We start from the raw sequence: 17,940 nt of genomic DNA, 5'->3' as shown, positions 1-17,940 counted from the left end.
CTCGCCGTTTGAACCTGAAATCCAGTGGCAATGAATGATCGGGTTCCATAAAACTGAGGGAATTTGTTGACTAGTTCAGCGAGTCTCAGCTTCTAAAGAAGGATTCTATTCCGTACAGTGAGCAGCTGCGTCTTCAAATTTTGTTGAACATGCAATTGAAACTTCCTACGAGTGTATACGACGGACGACGCACGAGCAGAAAAAGTACAAATTTACCAAAGAAACATTGCGATGTTCTGCATAAATCTGACACATCAGCTGATAAAATTATTGGGCCCAGTCTCTTTGTAAAATGTATATTTTAACCAACTTATGCCTTTGGTGTGGACATATCAAGGTGATATGTTATTCTTCAGTTATTTAACAACACTTCTTCAACTTGATTGATAACGCAGTGTAGAACTTCGATATCGATGTCTTTATAACACAGCCTTTCGTGTTTAAGTCCTTATAACTTCTTCATATATTCAGAAGTTTTTAACAACTGCTGAACATAGTCCAGAAATAACTATTTTCGTAATCCTTAATTTATTTATTTATTTGCGTTTATTTATATGATTTAAAATGACTTTTCTTAATTTTTACAGGTTATGATGATACTAGCCGGCGTCCTTGTCCGTAACCATGCTTATTACACTCCGGAACACCAGCATAACCTGAGATGTGGGCACCTTGGTTATGGCTACGGGGGGCTCGTAGGTTATGGTGGCTATGGGGGTTATGGTATAGGCCAAGGTCTTGCCTACGGCGCAGTGGCACCTGCCATACAGACGTACAACACTGCACCTGCCGTAGCCAATTACGCCATCGCCCCAACAGTCAAGTACACAGAAGCGAAACCACAAATCTCCTCCTACATTTCTGTGCCTGCCCGCACAGAAAGTTACGCAACCGCTCCCTCGGTTCTGTCGTATTCGGCAGGATCTTCTGAGCTATCAGGTCAGTCCACTCTTGCTTATTCCTCTGGCAACACCGCCACTGTTGCGTCTTCTTACCAGTCCGCAGCTCCGGTCGTTGTCAAGTACGCCTCACCTGTTATCAAGTACGCCGCTGAGGCCCCTGCAGTGACTTCCTACGCCAGTGGTCCAGTCGTGAATTTCGCGTCTGTAACACCCGCTGTGAAGTACACGACCCTGTCATCTGACGTTTCTGCATATTCAGTAGCACCAGCTGTGCAGTATACATCATCATCATCATCAGGTGGTCACGCCAGCTTGTCTCTTGCAGCTCCATCTGTCCTCAGTGCTTCAGTACCTACTTCGTATTCTACCAGTAACACAGTGAAACATGTTTCTATAAAGCCAGCTGTCGCCACATACTCAGTAACTCCAGCGGTTAAGTACGTTTCTGTAAAGCCTGCTTTAAACTATGTGTCCGTCAAACCGGCTGTAAAGTATGTTTCAGTTTCACCCGCTGTTAAATACGTATCTGCAACACCTGCCCAATTTATATCCCATTCGTCGGGTGACAATGAACTGTCCTACTCCTCTGGAGGTGCTTCAACTTCATATTCATCTGGCAGCGCCTCAGTCCCATACATTTCTGGTGGCGCCTCTAACACTTATTTATCTGGTGGCGCCTCTAACACTTATTTATCTGGTGGCGCCTCTAACACTTATTTATCTGGTGGCGCCTCTAACACTTATTTATCTGGTGGCGCCTCTAACACTTATTTATCTGGTGGCGCCTCGACTTCTTATTTATCTGGTGGCGCCTCTAACACTTATTTATCTGGTGGAGCCTCGACTTCTTACTCTTCTGGCGGGGCCACCAAATACGCATCTGGCGGTGTAGCTTACCAGGCCGTAGCAGCGCCGGCTCTATACAGAGCCCCAGCTGCCGTAGCAACTCCCCTGGTGGCAACCGCGCCTGCTGTAGTGACTGGTGTCGCGCCTGTATCCACGGCCTACGCAGCTACCGCCCCTGCCCTTGCAACCTTCGTCAATTCGGCCCCCGTGATCGCCACTCCAGTGAACGCCAAAGCTGTTCTCAGTCCAGTGCTCAAGAAGTACCACAAGGATCACGTGAGTGACTCTGGATATTTGTTGTCTGTCTGCATTACGAATCGAGATATTTTGTTTGAAATATTAGTAACCATGTTCCCACTGACGAAAGGTCCCGGACAGATAAAGTGGGAAAAAACAAAAGGGGGTTATCGGGACACATCTCTTTAAAAATAGGTTAGGTTAGGTTAGGTTAAGTTAGGTTAGATTAGGTTAGGTTAGGTTAGGTTAATGTGTTTGGATAAATGACATAAACTTGAAAGTTATTATATTTTATTTGGTACTTAACCTATTTTTAAAGCGATGTGTCCCGATAACCCACAAGTACCAAACAAAATTTCGACGGATTTTATATAATTTTTTGGTGCATTTAAAAATGCCACAAAATGTTTCGTAAATTAAGATAGCCCGGTACTGTAACTGATTTAATTGTTAGAAATAATTTTGTTTGCTGATAGCAATCTAGTAATTTCTGAACCGATTCTATAAATAACAATTCTCTTCCTTCCTTTTTGATTATATTTATGGATGATGCGACATCTTTCTGCCAACTGCAGAACTGTTAGTACGACATCAGTACAGACGAGTGACGACAGAATTTGAAAATAGAGTAACAAGAATTACTTTTCAATTCTTTGAGTAGTCACTATCCCGAAACTCCCCTAGAAAACCTGGAGAACACTAATAAAATCTCAACAGTTCGTTTCACTGTGTCGATATTCTTATAGAACTTAAGGTTTTCGCTCTGACGTACCAATATACGCTCCCAAACGTGAACATAAGAATTTCCTAAGATCTCTACCCTCGACATTAAGTTAAGGGCTTCATCTCTGTCAAAACACTTTGATGGATTAGGTGTATGGATAGATTTTTCAGCAGCTGTCCTGACGAATGTTGGTTGGTAGCCCGTTTGATTTTGTATCGATATTACAATATCACGGTTGCTTTCTTTTCGAAAAGTACTCGATAAGAACCCTGACATAATAAGCCTACAGGATCTATCGAGCAAAATTTGTGAGGTTTTCCTCAGTTCTTCCTTAAAAATATCAAGATGCGCTCTTAAAGGAGACCATGATCTAGTTCGTTTTCATCCTCCTCAGCTTAACTTTCAAACCGATTCTGTAGTTCGACTATTAAATCAATTTAAAAACAAGTCTGAAGATGTCGAAATATTTGTCTGTTCTACTCCGTCTCCGAAAATGTTCCTTTGAGGACTAACTCAACGGAGCAGAGTCCAGTGCGGACTTCTCCAGCCTGCGTTTGAGAGTATCGGCCATAATTGTTCGATTTAAGATCTCAAAGTGTGCGTGTTCTACACGCGTAAAGAAATTGCATCTCAAATGAAAGTCCTTTTAATAAACCAACAGCCCCTGTCGTGCGGTGATAGAGAAGGCGTGGCATTATGAGTGTTCATGACGCAGTGAGTCAAGAAACGAGCACATCTTACAGGACCGCCCAAACACCGCATTCCTGAACCGGCAGGTGACGCATCCAGGTGGTCAGAGAGACCATCTGCCTTGACTGCACGAGTGCGATGCGAAAACACATTTGAAATTAAATTCTGACGGTGGCGACTCTGGTAGTAAGGAATTAAAACGAGGCTAATAGCAGTGAAGTTGCTTCAGAAAATAGTATATTTGAGTCTTAGAACCTTGCATATAAAATCATGTACGTTGTTTGTATGCATGATTTTGTATACTATATTTCAGTGCCATTTCCAAAGACAATGTTGCAATAAACTGCATTTGTTAGAGAAATGCTTCATTCCCGTCAAGTTTTGTGGGTCATATACTAGGTTAATTTTTTTAAATAAATCATTAAATACTGTTTTGAAGTAGCTATAAGTCACCATCTGTCTTTATATTTCATAATTCATGAGGAACGGGGAAAATGTTAAAAACTGTAACTAAGTCAATTGAATAAAAATTTTCTTGGATATTATCCATCGTCTAGTAAATATAAAACGTAAAACGACGTTTCGGAGATGGGATGGGATTAGCTCTATCTAGTGGGCCCAACTGTGTAGGAACCTGAAGACGGAGATAGAGTCCCATCTCCGAAACGTCGTTTTACGTTTTATATTTAGTAGACGATGGATAATATCCAAGAAAGGTCCGGAGATAGGGATTAGCTCTATCTAGTGGGCCCAACTGTGTAGGAACCTGAAGACGGAGATAGAGTCCCATCTCCGAAACGTCGTTTTACGTTTTATATTTACTAGACGATGGATAATATCCAAGAAAGGTCCGGAGATAGGGATTAGGTCTATCTAGTGGGCCCAACTGTGTAGGAACCTCAAGACGGAGATAGAGTCCCATCTCCGAAACGTCGTTTTACGTTTTATATTTACTAGACGATGGATAATATCCAAGAAAATTTTTATTCAATTGACTCTTCACCATCGTCAAGAAGTTTTAGATTTGATATACTGTAACTAAGTGATTACGAAGGAAGTTCGTTCGGAAGCTGGTGACGGAATAAATATTAGATTTACATCTAACTCGGTTCTGCTAGTAAAGAGCATCGTGTCACAATATGTGTCAGGCAGATCAGAATAATCCAAGACGCGTTGTACTGAAGTCATTGACCCATAAACGGTCAGACATCATTCATATGAAATGATTTAAACCATGAAAATAAATCTCATACTTGTCAGCTAGTTTCTTATCTCGAGAGGTAAACTACGTTAACTCCACTAAATTAAAATGACCTTATAACTCAAATAAAATATTCTGTTGGAACTTGTGTACATTTTAATTAATCAAGCGTGGTTAATGAGTCCGGGTGTAGGGTAACGCTCCATCCCCCTTTACCTCTACAAAAGTAACCCCGTTATTATTATTCAGTGTTCTGTCTGACGACAGGTCCATTAAAGTAAAGTAAAGTTTGTCCCACTATACGCCATGTAGGCGTTTGGGGTGAGTGGAGGTATAGCTCCTCTCTTCCTTGACCTCGGCACTAGATGGGGGTGAGTGGTCAGCATCACGCCCCGGCCGGATTTACCCCCGGGAAAGGACCCCGGTACCCATTGTAGAGGAGGCTGGGTGGGCCCCAGAGCCGGTCTGGACGCAGAGTCTAGAGGAAAAATCCTCTGCCCCCGTCGGGGATCAAACCCCGGGACGACAGGTCCATTGCTCTGCCCAAAAAGAGCTCTCCAGTTTTCCCTATTCTCGGCTTCTCGTTTTAATTCCTGGAACGTCACCTTCTTTCCATGTTTAAGGTCGTCGGTTAGCTGTATCAGTCTTCTTCCCAGTCCTCGCCTTCCTTCAACCTGGCCTTCGATGATATCACTCAGTAACCCATTCCTTCTCATAATATGTCCCAGCCAGTTAGCTTTCCTTTGTGTAATCGCCTGAAGAATGTTTCTTTGCTCGTTGACTCTCCTCAATACTTCTTCGTTGGTCACTCGATCTCTATTCTTCTCCAACACCACATTTCAAAACTCTCCAGGTATTTCTGTTCCTTCTTCCTGAGTGTCCAAGTCTCTGCTCCATACAGCGCGACACTCCATACGTAACACTTCACTAGTTTCTTCTTCATCTCCAAGCCCAACTTGCTAGTGAGAAGTATCCTCTTCTTGACGAAAGCTGCCTTGGCCATGGCTATCCTTGCTTTTACTTCCTTGGTGCATAGGGCGTCCGTCGTGACTATGCTTCCCAAGTAACCCCATATAGATTGTAAATTAGATAGACCGAATAGTTGGACATTGCAGTGAAGAGACAAATTCCGGATTCTTGTGCGTAGCAAAATGCATTACCATTGTTCGAACGGAGGCATGGCATAGTAACTTCCACGGGCTCAGAAATAATTAACATATTCTCTATTATAATTCCTATATATTTGCACAAAATAAGTTTCTGAGAGCTGCTTTTAAATTGCAGTCTTCTGGGTTGTAAAACCAGATAGTCTCGTAGTAGTTACCGACGTTTCGGAGGAACGTATCACCTTCATCCTCAGTTGAAGATGGAGTTGGTAATTATCTACAAGACTACAAAACGTCACGACCCAGAAGACTGAATTTTATTATCACCAGTCCTTCCGAACGTGTAACAAAATTTTGGCAGAAGATGCAGATTCATGTAGTTTAGTTCTTAAATAAGTGTATTTATCTACCCGTGGTGGAAATGTTTGCGTATTGAAAAGCTCTGTAATATCACGGTTATTCCTTTCTTCTCCCTACTGGGATTCTGGGATACTGGGAATGACCCGTTCTTCAAGTGCCTGAGCACTGCGTGTCCCAACTTTTCGTTGGCTTGATCTATAGACATTCGGTAGGACTCCTTGGACGAGGGATCGGCCCGTCGCAAGGCCTCCACCTGTACAGACATCCATGGCTTGAGTGGGATTCGAACCCACGGTCCCAGCGACCAGGCACAAGGCCCACGCCTCAGACCGCGCCCCCACTGCGAACCCCCCTTCTCCCTAACATCATTTCAAAAGTAAATTCGTTCATTTACAGTTGTTTAAGAAGCTAAGCAAATGTGTTGCTTTCAATGTTTGTACACAAATCTACTAAATTCGCTTATGAGATAAAGCTCGGTACGATAATGGGCTCCTGTACTCCTACTGTTTAAACAGAATACCCACTTTAATTTCAGGCTTTCATAAACGATGTGTGTTCATTTAAAGACTGGGAAACCGGCTTGGATATCACAAAGCATTGCCGTCTACTTACGGATTGAATAACAAAGTTTCACCTAACACAGACAATTGTAACTTCGATAAAACCTGGTAAATTCGACGTAGTAACATTTATGTTTTGTATTTTGAAGTACAAGCAGTTTTTAATAAAATGTGCTCCACGGAAGATTTGATTTCAAGAGATAATGTGTCTGATTTCAATTTTGCAGTATCGGATTCGAGTCTCAGTTGAATCATTAGTTTCCATGACTCAGATTTTTGGGTATTATTCAGTCCCGCCGGGCAAATACAGGAACAGCTCCTTGAAATAGGCTGCGATAGTTTCCTTTCGAATCCTTTTTATTTCGCCCCGTAAGTAAAGGCATTCCTCCACACGTTCCAAATAAAATGTGTTAATCATATTTAAATAATCATTTTTGTCGTGTATGGAGTGTCGCGCTGTATGGAGCAGAGACTTGGACACTCAGGAAGAAGGAACAGAAATACCTGGAGAGTTTTGAAATGTGGTGTTGGAGAAGAATAGAGAAGATCAGGTGGACGGATCGAGTGACCAACGAAGAAGTATTGAGGAGAGTCAACGAGCAAAGAAACATTCTGCAGGCGATTACACGAAGGAAAGCTAACTGGCTGGGACATATTATGAGAAGGAATGGGTTACTGAGTGATATCATCGAAGGCCAGGTTGAAGGAAAGAGAGGACTAGGAAGAAGATTGATACAGCTAACCGACGACCTGAAACAAGGAAAGAAGATGACGTTCCAGGAATTAAAGCGAGAAGCCGAGAATAGGGACAACTGGAGAGCTCTTTTTGGGCAGAGCAATGGACCTGTCGTAAGACAGAACACTTAATAATAATAATAATAATAATAATCAGTATTTTTACTCTGAACTCCTCTTTGTAGAATTAAGTTAAAATGTATCTTAAGTAAATAAGATGTGGGCTTACGTACTGGATTAATCTGTCTCGGGGTAAAGGCAGGTAGCGAAATCTTTTGAACACTTTTACGAAAATTTGGGCTCCATAAAACGCAGAACATTTATTTATAGGACTGCCTGAGCGACTATCAGCTTCTTAAGAATAACTGCTTCTTGGCGACAGTTAGATTTAAGGACAGGTTTGTAGTGATTGGTACTGACCAAATTAAATATTCCTGACGCTTTCTAGTGTAGAAACAATACGACATTTAATACAAATCTATTTGAATCGTTTCAAAGATGAAATAGACAGACAGACAGAAAATCATACAGAGTTCAATTACATCTTTCCGTCAGTAACTACACCTACATAGTCCACTGTACTTAAGAAGGTAAGCTACTTAAGATAGTCCATTACATAATCAAGTCAGCAACAAAAAATGTTCATAAAAATTAGCAGTCATATCTGTTAGTTTTTAAAACTTAAAGATAACTACCTGAAGATGACGAGTTAAGGTCGAAACATATAGTGGATTCTTAACTGACATTGAAACTATAATCCAGAATTGTTACATAGACGGAGTGTCAACCTAACGAAACAGACAGACACTCTTTCCCCTTAATTTTAATCACTTAATCTTAAAAATAAAATTTCCGTTTCATTCTTTAGTGGTTTCAACAAAACAATTAATAAACGTCGCGTGCGAATGGTTAGCACTCCTCTTTTGTATTCCGAAGTTCTCGGAATTAACTCTAGGTCCACGGACTGGTTCATTGTCTCCAGACAAATTCTAGGAGAGAATCTTAAAATATGCCACGACCACTTCCTTTCACGTCCTTTCCAATTCATTATTTACTAGTCATCCTATCGTTCGTCTTTATATATGCATAAACATTGAGAGGATTATTAAATAAATGAGAAACAAACAAGTAGAAATAAATAATTTGAAACTGTTAACACACGGACTATAAATTGTCGAGAATTTGACCGGTAATCTGCGCCAAAAAAAAACAAAAACTTTAATTTCTAAATCCGTGACAGCCACACGCCCGCATTTCTCATGCTAAGAGATTTGTTCTTATAATTACATCAGAACTATATTTAAAGTAGCATTATTCTGTCTGTGGCCAGATTCATTGCATCGGTAATAACTAGTACACACAACTAATAATTAATACAACACAGCGGCTTACATATTTTCTCCAACACAGACAAGAAAAGTCGTTTCTGTGCTGGGAACCAAAAAACAACCACGAAAGAATACGGATTTATGATTTCCTCGAGGGGTTCCCGTCATGGTTTATGACAATTTAAATTTCAGCCCCGTCTCGTACACTTGAATCTGTTAGTTTCACTAATATAAATTATTAATACAGAGTATGCCTTTTAAAACGCGATAAAACTACGTATAATCACGCACAACGGTGCAGAGATTAAGTCACGATCAGGACGCCAACTTCGTACTCACGGCCGCCATAACCTCAAATCCGGACATTTCTGTCGCATGCCAACCCTTTGTAGCAGTGCTGTGTGTCAGCAGGAGGTTGTATTTATTTATAGTTCGTTTAACTACGCTGTTTCAGTACCTCAGACTATATAGCGTGAGAGGATTATAATGAATTGGTAAGAATGTAGAAGGAAACGTTCGTGGCCTAATTTAAAGTACTATCCCGGCATTTGCCTGGAGCGACTCAGTAAATCAACGAAAAACCCCAAGTTATGATAATTCTGTGCGACATTTTAACTACATAGGCTATGGTTTATATATCGTGAATTATGCGTTCTTTTTTTTCGTTTCGAATTACTTACTCTTGGAAATAATTTCCTGATGAATTTGACTACTCTTGAAAACGGGTGAAAGATAGCAGAATAGGTCTACACGAAGCCCTGTTCTTTGTTTCGCTTATGTTTTGACAACTATTTTATTTTTATTCAGTGTTCCGTCTGACGACAGGTCCATATGAACAGGATCCTTCCATCCTTTTCTCGGACTGGGACCTGTTCATATACGTTCTTGGCAGATGATCCAGAAGTGGTTTGCCATTGCCTTCTTCTGTGTGTGAATAGAGTAATTGTTGGGATGCCACGGAGAAACCGGGAAAGCCCCCGGAGGAAAACTCCGTGTTGCCTAGACCACGGCCTTGCCCAACACAAGTTATAAATTCGGGCACCGCCGGGAATCGAACCCGAGACCCCAGGATTACAAGGCCAGCGTTCTAACCGCTAGACCACCTCATCTTATTATTATTTAGTGTTCTGTCTGATGACAGGTCCATATGAACAGGATCCTTCCATCCTTTTCTCGGACTGGGACCTGTTCATATACGTTCTTGGCAGATGATCCAGAAGTGGTTTGCCATTGCCTTCTTCTGTGTGTGAATGGAGTAATTGTTGGGATGCCACGGAGAAACCGGGAAAGCCCCCGGAGGAAAACTCCGTGTTGCCTAGACCACGGCCTTGCCCAACACAAGTTATAAATTCGGGCACCGCCGGGAATCGAACCCGAGACCCCAGGATTACAAGGCCAGCGTTCTAACCGCTAGACCACCTCATCTTATTATTATTTAGTGTTCTGTCTGATGACAGGTCCATATGAACAGGATCCTTCCATCCTTTTCTCGGACTGGGACCTGTTCATATACGTTCTTGGCAGATGATCCAGAAGTGGTTTGCCATTGCCTTCTTCTGTGTGTGAATGGAGTAATTGTTGGGATGCCACGGAGAAACCGGGAAAGCCCCCGGAGGAAAACTCCGTGTTGCCTAGACCACGGCCTTGCCCAACACAAGTTATAAATTCGGGCACCGCCGGGAATCGAACCCGAGACCCCAGGATTACAAGGCCAGCGTTCTAACCGCTAGACCACCTCATCTTATTATTATTTAGTGTTCTGTCTGATGACAGGTCCATATGAACAGGATCCTTCCATCCTTTTCTCGGACTGGGACCTGTTCATATACGTTCTTGGCAGATGATCCAGAAGTGGTTTGCCATTGCCTTCTTCTGTGTGTGAATGGAGTAATTGTTGGGATGCCACGGAGAAACCGGGAAAGCCCCCGGAGGAAAACTCCGTGTTGCCTAGACCACGGCCTTGCCCAACACAAGTTATAAATTCGGGCACCGCCGGGAATCGAACCCGAGACCCCAGGATTACAAGGCCAGCGTTCTAACCGCTAGACCACCTCATCTTATTATTATTTAGTGTTCTGTCTGATGACAGGTCCATATGAACAGGATCCTTCCATCCTTTTCTCGGACTGGGACCTGTTCATATACGTTCTTGGCAGATGATCCAGAAGTGGTTTGCCATTGCCTTCTTCTGTGTGTGAATGGAGTAATTGTTGGGATGCCACGGAGAAACCGGGAAAGCCCCCGGAGGAAAACTCCGTGTTGCCTAGACCACGGCCTTGCCCAACACAAGTTATAAATTCGGGCGCCGCCGGGAATCGAACCCGAGACCCCAGGATTACAAGGCCAGCGTTCTAACCGCTAGACCACCGTGGCAGGTTTTTTGACAACTACTGAATGATTAAACTAAAGTTTTAATCAATTGAATAAAATTTTTGGATATTATCCATCGTCTAGTAAATATAAAACGTAAAACGACGTTTCGGAGATGGGACTCTATCTCCGTCTTCAGGTTCCTACACAGTTGGGCCCACTAGATAGAGCTAATCCCTATCTCCGGAGATAGAGTCCCATCTCCGAAACGTCGTTTTACGTTTTATATTTACTAGACGATGGATAATATTCAAGAAATTTTTATTCAATTGACTCTTCACCATCGTCAAGAAGTTTTAGATTTGATAAAGTTCTAATCCTCAACACAACGCCGCGCCTGGTAAACTCACTGTATCTGTCAGACCGGTTTACGTATTTGTCTTTGCTTTCCTGCTCGTTCTTCTTCGGTTATTATTTTCCTCACTTTTCCTTATGTCCATCCTTCTACCATCTTTTCCTAGGTATTTCGGATGTTCATATTTATACGTGACGCCTTGGCCTTGAGACGCGCCAATTGAAACGCGTTCCTACGCTCCAGTACGGGAAAGGATTCAAACGCAGAAGACATAACGTAATGCATTTAACTGTCAAGGCAAATAAATAATGATATCGATTAAAAGCGTTTTATGATAAATAACCTCTTATTTTTCAAGTGGTTCTCTTGTTGGTGCGTCCTTGGGTCGCAGATGGAGACAGCCTCCAAGCAGCTGTAAATATTCTGAATAAGCAGTAGCCGAAAGTCAACAAAAATGGGGTTCCCCACTTTTGGGGTCATACCCCTCACCTGAGAGTCAGCATTTTAAGAAATGTTACAACAGAATTCGAACTTGTACAGGTTTTTTGGAATGATCTAAGTAAGGGAAAATGTAATAAATATAAAATTTATTTCGCAAAACCTGGCATGAAGAGACCTCAGCGATAGTATTCTTATGTTCTCAGTAATTACAATAGATGGCAGAATTTTCTGTTTTAGAAGTGCTGCTAACATGAAGAAACTTTTAGATAATTTCTGATATGAGTGATGAAAACGTTAGGAAAACGTAGTACGCAGCACGGCTATATTTTTTATTGTTGTTCTAAGTTAAAAGGGGTGAGAAATAGAGACCAAAGGAGTTAAGGAGACAAAAAGTAAAAAAGGGGGCAAAGGTGTGGAATTTCAAAGGACTTTTCCTAATAGCATAGAAACCGTTTAAAGCGTAACAGCTCAGCTTATGAAGTTACAGGACTGATGGCAAGACACAGACACACTGGAAACTACTGGTCAGTATTTGTCCCGCAGGACCTTCCGATGGAGCTCTGCCCCTTGGGTAAAGCCGGACAGTTACCTTCATCTAGCGCAGTGGTTCATCAGACTCTCGAAAAATCTGAGCGTACTGGTGCAGAACACACGCGATGGAGGATCTTCTGCTTTCCAGAGGCAAATTAATAAAAACTGAAGGGTGTCCCAAAAATATATATACTACACATTATAAAACGGAATGCTAACCTTGTTATCGATCTCCGTGTAGCCCGCACGCACAAAATTACATCGCAATATCTTTGCCCATGGTTCAGACTCAGAGGGAATGTTGAGTTTCATTGAATAAATGCAAAAATCTTTCTTGGACACCCTGTGTGATAATTTAACATTTGTCTGTTCCAGTTGATTGAACTTTTAAGATGTCACATTTCATAGTCGCTCATTTGGCCTTTAATAAAAATTAGATTCATTACCGTCCTCGCAACAGAGCCTTATTGTTAGAGCCAGATTAATCCAGTTTAGGCACTTTCATCCTGTTAGGTTGTTGTCCTGTCATCTGAACAAGGAGTTTCCTAACGAACTCTTCCCATTGTTTATATCTTAATTGCATCATGATTGTGTTCCTCAATACAATACTTTTATTTCCGTCGTTACACAAGCTTGTGTAACGACGGAAATAAAAGTATTGTATTGAGGAACACAAGCATGATGCAATTAAGATATAAACTGTACAATTGTCAAATAAATTGCATATATCAATTATTAAATTTAAAACGTAAGGTATTGAAGTGCAATGAAAAATAAGCTTGTGTAACGACGGAAATAAAAGTATTGTCTTCCCATTGTATTTTTCGATATATTTTGTAAGTATTTCTCACCTCTGTCAGCTTATATCATCCTGAGAGTTCTTAAAGCCTTAAACGGGGCCACATCAACTTCCTTACACGTATTTTCCAAGTCATTCAATATCACACAACCATTCGATATAACAATCGATAAAGAATCGCTATATAAACCGAAAACCAATCAGTGACAGATAGAACATACATAAGACGTGTTTACTGAACCTCACTGGACATGTGTCCGACGATCTAACAGCACTGTCAAGACAGGTTTGTGGCTAGACTTCCGAACATGACAGCCTCTGAAAAAGGATTACCCTGTCTTGTACGTGCTTGGTGACTTACGATTTCTGAACTTTAAAATAGTTTCCATCTAAGTATTTCAATCCACCGTTTTCTATAAGTCTGACATCAATAAAATTAAAAAATATATATAATTCAGCAGATTTGATGTTCTCAAGGTGGCGAATATGAAGATGGCTGCCCTTTGGGTTGTAGCGTCTTGTGTTCTGATAGAAGTTTACTGGCATTTCAAGAGATGCTTGCTATCTCCATCATCAGAGCGATGAGGGCGCCCTGATGATGGAGGCAGTCTTACCAGACTGCACGGTGTTACAACCCAGAAGATTTTATTTTTAATCTTACTTTGACAGTTTTCCTCGTCTAAGAATTTTAATTTCATCTGCCGTTGTCGTATTTATTGTAGGCACGTTCATAACTCACTACAAAGAAAATAGTTTTTGTTTCTGTATATTGTGTTATTTGGAAGTTTGTTGTTTATTACTTTTGTGCTGTACCCGTGGGACCAATAAAGTGTCCGATCGTGTGTAGGAGTCTGAGGTACTGACACCTAAAAGTCTGCAAAGGCCTGAGCACAGATAACGTTCGGGTCCGGGACTAGTTCTGAGCTTGTTCCTTCACAAATTACTGTAACTCGTAATCACCTTTAGCGCCACAGCCTTCCTGCCTCTGAAAGTCTTGTTTTCTCCTGTGATTTTCTCTTTCAGAAAGACCACCCTCGCTACGCCTATGAGTACGGTGTAAATGACCCACACACTGGCGACATCAAGCGGGCGTGGGAAAAACGCGACGGTGACGTAGTGAAGGGACAGTACAGCCTAGTCGAACCCGACGGCAGTGTGCGAATTGTGGACTACGTCGCTGACTGGGAGACTGGTTTCCACGCTACCGTCACGAAGCAGGGACCATCCGTTCATAAGAAGAGGGAAGCACCGTCCAAGACTGAATAATACAAGTTACGATACTCTAAATAATCTTCAGTAACATGTACATTACCCAAGCGTGCAATGAGAATCAAAACTTTCTTGAGCGGGAGGGCAAACGCATGAGCTGTAAATCTGTAAGATTCTACCTACAGTTTACATAACTCACACACTTAATGGAACTGTGAAATTGATATCCCAAAGAAAAATAGGATAGCTCGTTCCAGGGTTTCGCCATGTTTAAATCATAAGATAATCTATACATCACACAATTCACCATAACAACCTCTTCTCTTTAATAGCAAGTCCGTATTAATCAACAATACATAACATTGCATATAACTGGAGGATAATGTCAAACATTTGAACTGGTAGAATTCAGTAGCGCCATACGTTTAATGCTTATTGCAGTCATGCATTGGCCATGTCATCCATAAAGATTTGGCTGTAATAGTGAGTCTTCTTGCCAGAGTTACACGCTTCTGTTATATCCCGACCACCGGCCGGAACTGCACGGCTCACCGCTACAAGATTTTTCCCATATGAGTCAAATATCGATCAGTAAAAAAACATAAACTTGCCTGTGTTGTAGAAGATGTTGAAAATTATGTTCCTGTGCACGCTAACACACTCGCTGTGTGTTTAAGTAGGTTTAAATTCACCCAAAGTTCTTCCTGAGGAACTTACAAATTTTTCTTTATGTATTTTCCTTCAGCCTTTCTTTCATAAGGAGATTTGTTCTGCAAATCTTGTTCTTCAAATTTAAGCATAAATAAAAGTCGTATGGAGTAAAATCAGGTGAATGTACTGGCCAATAAACAGGTCGTATTGTTCCGTCGCCAAAACACTTTCCAGAGTCGTCAGAGAATTGTCTGCAGTGTGGAAAAGTGCTGAAACCCTTTATCCCTTGGCATTTACTTGGTCTTGTTTCTTTCTCAATAAGCATATGGCGTTTGTTAGGTTAGGTTTCTTGTCCAGAAGTGATCCAGCAGACCTGACTTTATTAATAAGTTTAAGGATGTCTTTCGTGCTTCGAAATGCTATCCCGGGATATAAACGACAAAATTTTCTCCGAACCTTTTTAGCAGAGTCACGTCTCACATAAAAACACTCTGTTCAACAGTGTATCAAACCACACACACCAGCAGTTAGTCCTTAACGATCGTATAGTCAGCGCAGTAGTTTTTGACCGGTGGAATTTTCAAGGGGAAGGCTAGGAGCGAGTCTCGGACTGAACGCCCAAACAAAAGAAATGCACTGGCCGTGCCACCTCAGGTACACAGAGTAGGCCCGTCCGCCAGCTTCTCCACCGGCCAAAAACTACTGCGCCGACTATACAAACAGCTGCTCGCTGCAATGGTGTATGGGTAATTTCAGCTGCAGTTGCTGTTAGCGCTGGGCGGTGACCCACGCAGTTCCTGCAGGGAGCCGGGATGTGAGAGTTTGCGTGTAACTATGACAGCGAACGCACTTACTAACCGAAGACTACGTATGGGGACTAACCGTGTCACACATGCAATGTAATACTGGTCAATTTTGAAGGGTACTGACGATGGTGTGTTACAATCGGGATCACTAAATTTTAGGATTTTGTCCATCGTCTGTGTTTTTAAGAACACTACGTTTCGGAAGCTGGATCTGTTTCCGTATCCAACTTTTAACCTGAGGACGGAAGCAGATCCAGCTTCCGAAACGTAGTGTTCTTTTTAAAAACACAGACGATGGATATAGTCCAAGAAATAAGTGATCCCGAATTTAATAACGGGTGTATTATTTATTTCCAAATATATTCAGTAAGCACACTGTTAATGGACACTTCATATATTTAACTAAATATCGTTTCTTGCAAAGTTATTTTTGAAATGAAGTAATGATAGCTGAATTTCTGATAGAGTTATACGCCTATATTTAATAGTCCTTTTTATTTCTATATACATCTTTTGAATGACGCGTTGTCACGAACTGAGTTCGTGACACTCATTCTAAGTATTGTTTGAAAAATATCCCTTTCGCTATTGAAAGAACTAAAACCTGTACTTCTAGCAGCCACTAAACGTATTCCAAACTTGCCTGTTAGGTATCTCTGTTGTTACACAGCTACATTCAGTAATTTTCATTTCCCTGATTATGGTTTTACAAAATATTCCAGCATCTGATCCACCACCAATGGCAGAACACAGTATCATCACATCAAGAACAATTTTCTTTTCACTTAAAGACAATATGTAACGACTGTCAAAAATGGTATTTTATCTCGCACATTATAAAAAACACACTTATGGCCATGTGTAATTTAATTAATTCTTGTAATTTTACAAAAAAATTGACCATATTGTGTTCTACTGAAGGAACCCTAAAAGAATTACCTTTGCTACAGGCATCTCTCTTTAACTGATATTCATTATCTGAGTTCTATTTGGACCGGTTTGTAATCGGGTGTCCACCCCACTCACATATTTTTGCATGGATGGGACTTCCCTGCACATCGCTTACCAAATGGTTGCCATTAATCCTCAGAAAGCAAAGGACTCGTTTGCAGTAGACGTCTGAATTACTGATACAATTCAACCCACACTTTTGATGACATTACTTGGTGAACTGAAAGTTACCATCACGTATTTTTAACTCCTAATGCCATCTCATTCGTGACTTGAAACTGTAGATGTTCCTGTCTTATTTCATTTTGTTAATCAGCTGTATTTTAAAATATTAGATAAGGCATTCCTGACCATACAAGTGGCCATGTATGTATAATGGCTAATGGAATGAGACTCGCTATCCAAAGCACTTATCAATGCAGCTTTTATACCCACTGCAGAAACAGGTTCATATTTATTATTCCATGCTCTGTACCCTGTCTGACGCCATTCAGTTTACCAGAAAAGATAATGCAGCCCATGCTTCCATATTAAATAACATATTACATATTAGTACGTAATTTATTTCAGCATTATACCTAGTCCAATCTGTATTTGTATATAACCTTCATATAATAATTCATGGTGATCAAGATTTCCATTTATAGGCTTATGTCTTTTAAACATTCATTGTTCTTATTTTTGTACAATTATTGTAATTGCACTTTGGATGTAGATTTAATTTCATATTGTCATTTTCAGTTCATCAACATAATTAATAAATTGGTATTTTGTATATTTAAACAGCATGAGACACCAGTGTGTAGACAGTTGCTACAAAATATGTTCATAAAAGTCCACATTTTAGCAAACTTTAGTTTAGTAGACAGAATTTTAATGCGGCTGAAAGTGAGTTCAGCGCTTGAATGTGAACAACATGAACATTATTATGTTGGTAATTTATTAGAAGTTTATATGTTTTTATAAGGACATTAATAAAAATATTTTTTCAAGAAATGTTTACAGTGCTTTTCTTATTGTGAAACATAATGGAATGATACATGAATCACGCCTCACTTAATGGTACCTGCACCTTGTCCTGGTGGTGGGGCTTGAGTACCTCAGTAACCCCAAGAGCTACTGGTAGGGCCTCCCTAGCCAGATTGGTCGAGGGGAAGAGGTCAGACTACGACAGGTACCCTGGTCCTCCAGGTTGGGG

The 17,940-nt window shown here is 41.0% G+C and overlaps 1 protein-coding gene across 1 annotated transcript in view; it reads left to right on the top strand.

The window, feature by feature from the left end:
* The window catches only part of LOC110835132 (uncharacterized), a 52,833-nt gene extending 35,095 nt beyond the window's left edge, over positions 1–17,738 (top strand). Inside the window, exons 2-3 of the mRNA XM_022075054.2 lie at positions 588–2,024; positions 14,149–17,738. Coding sequence (XP_021930746.2) covers positions 588–2,024; positions 14,149–14,391 — 1,680 coding nt within the window. The 3' untranslated portion in view covers positions 14,392–17,738. The remainder of the gene's footprint in view (positions 1–587; positions 2,025–14,148) is intronic.
* The last annotated feature ends 202 nt before the right edge of the window (positions 17,739–17,940 follow it).

Source organism: Zootermopsis nevadensis, unplaced genomic scaffold (assembly GCF_977971745.1).
Source record: "Zootermopsis nevadensis isolate Lab colony 2312 unplaced genomic scaffold, Znev_1.0 Znev_ptg000016l, whole genome shotgun sequence".
NCBI lineage: Eukaryota > Metazoa > Arthropoda > Insecta > Blattodea > Termopsidae > Zootermopsis > Zootermopsis nevadensis.
The sequence above is the reverse complement of the archived record's forward strand: the minus strand, read 5'-3'. Positions and strand labels throughout refer to the sequence as shown.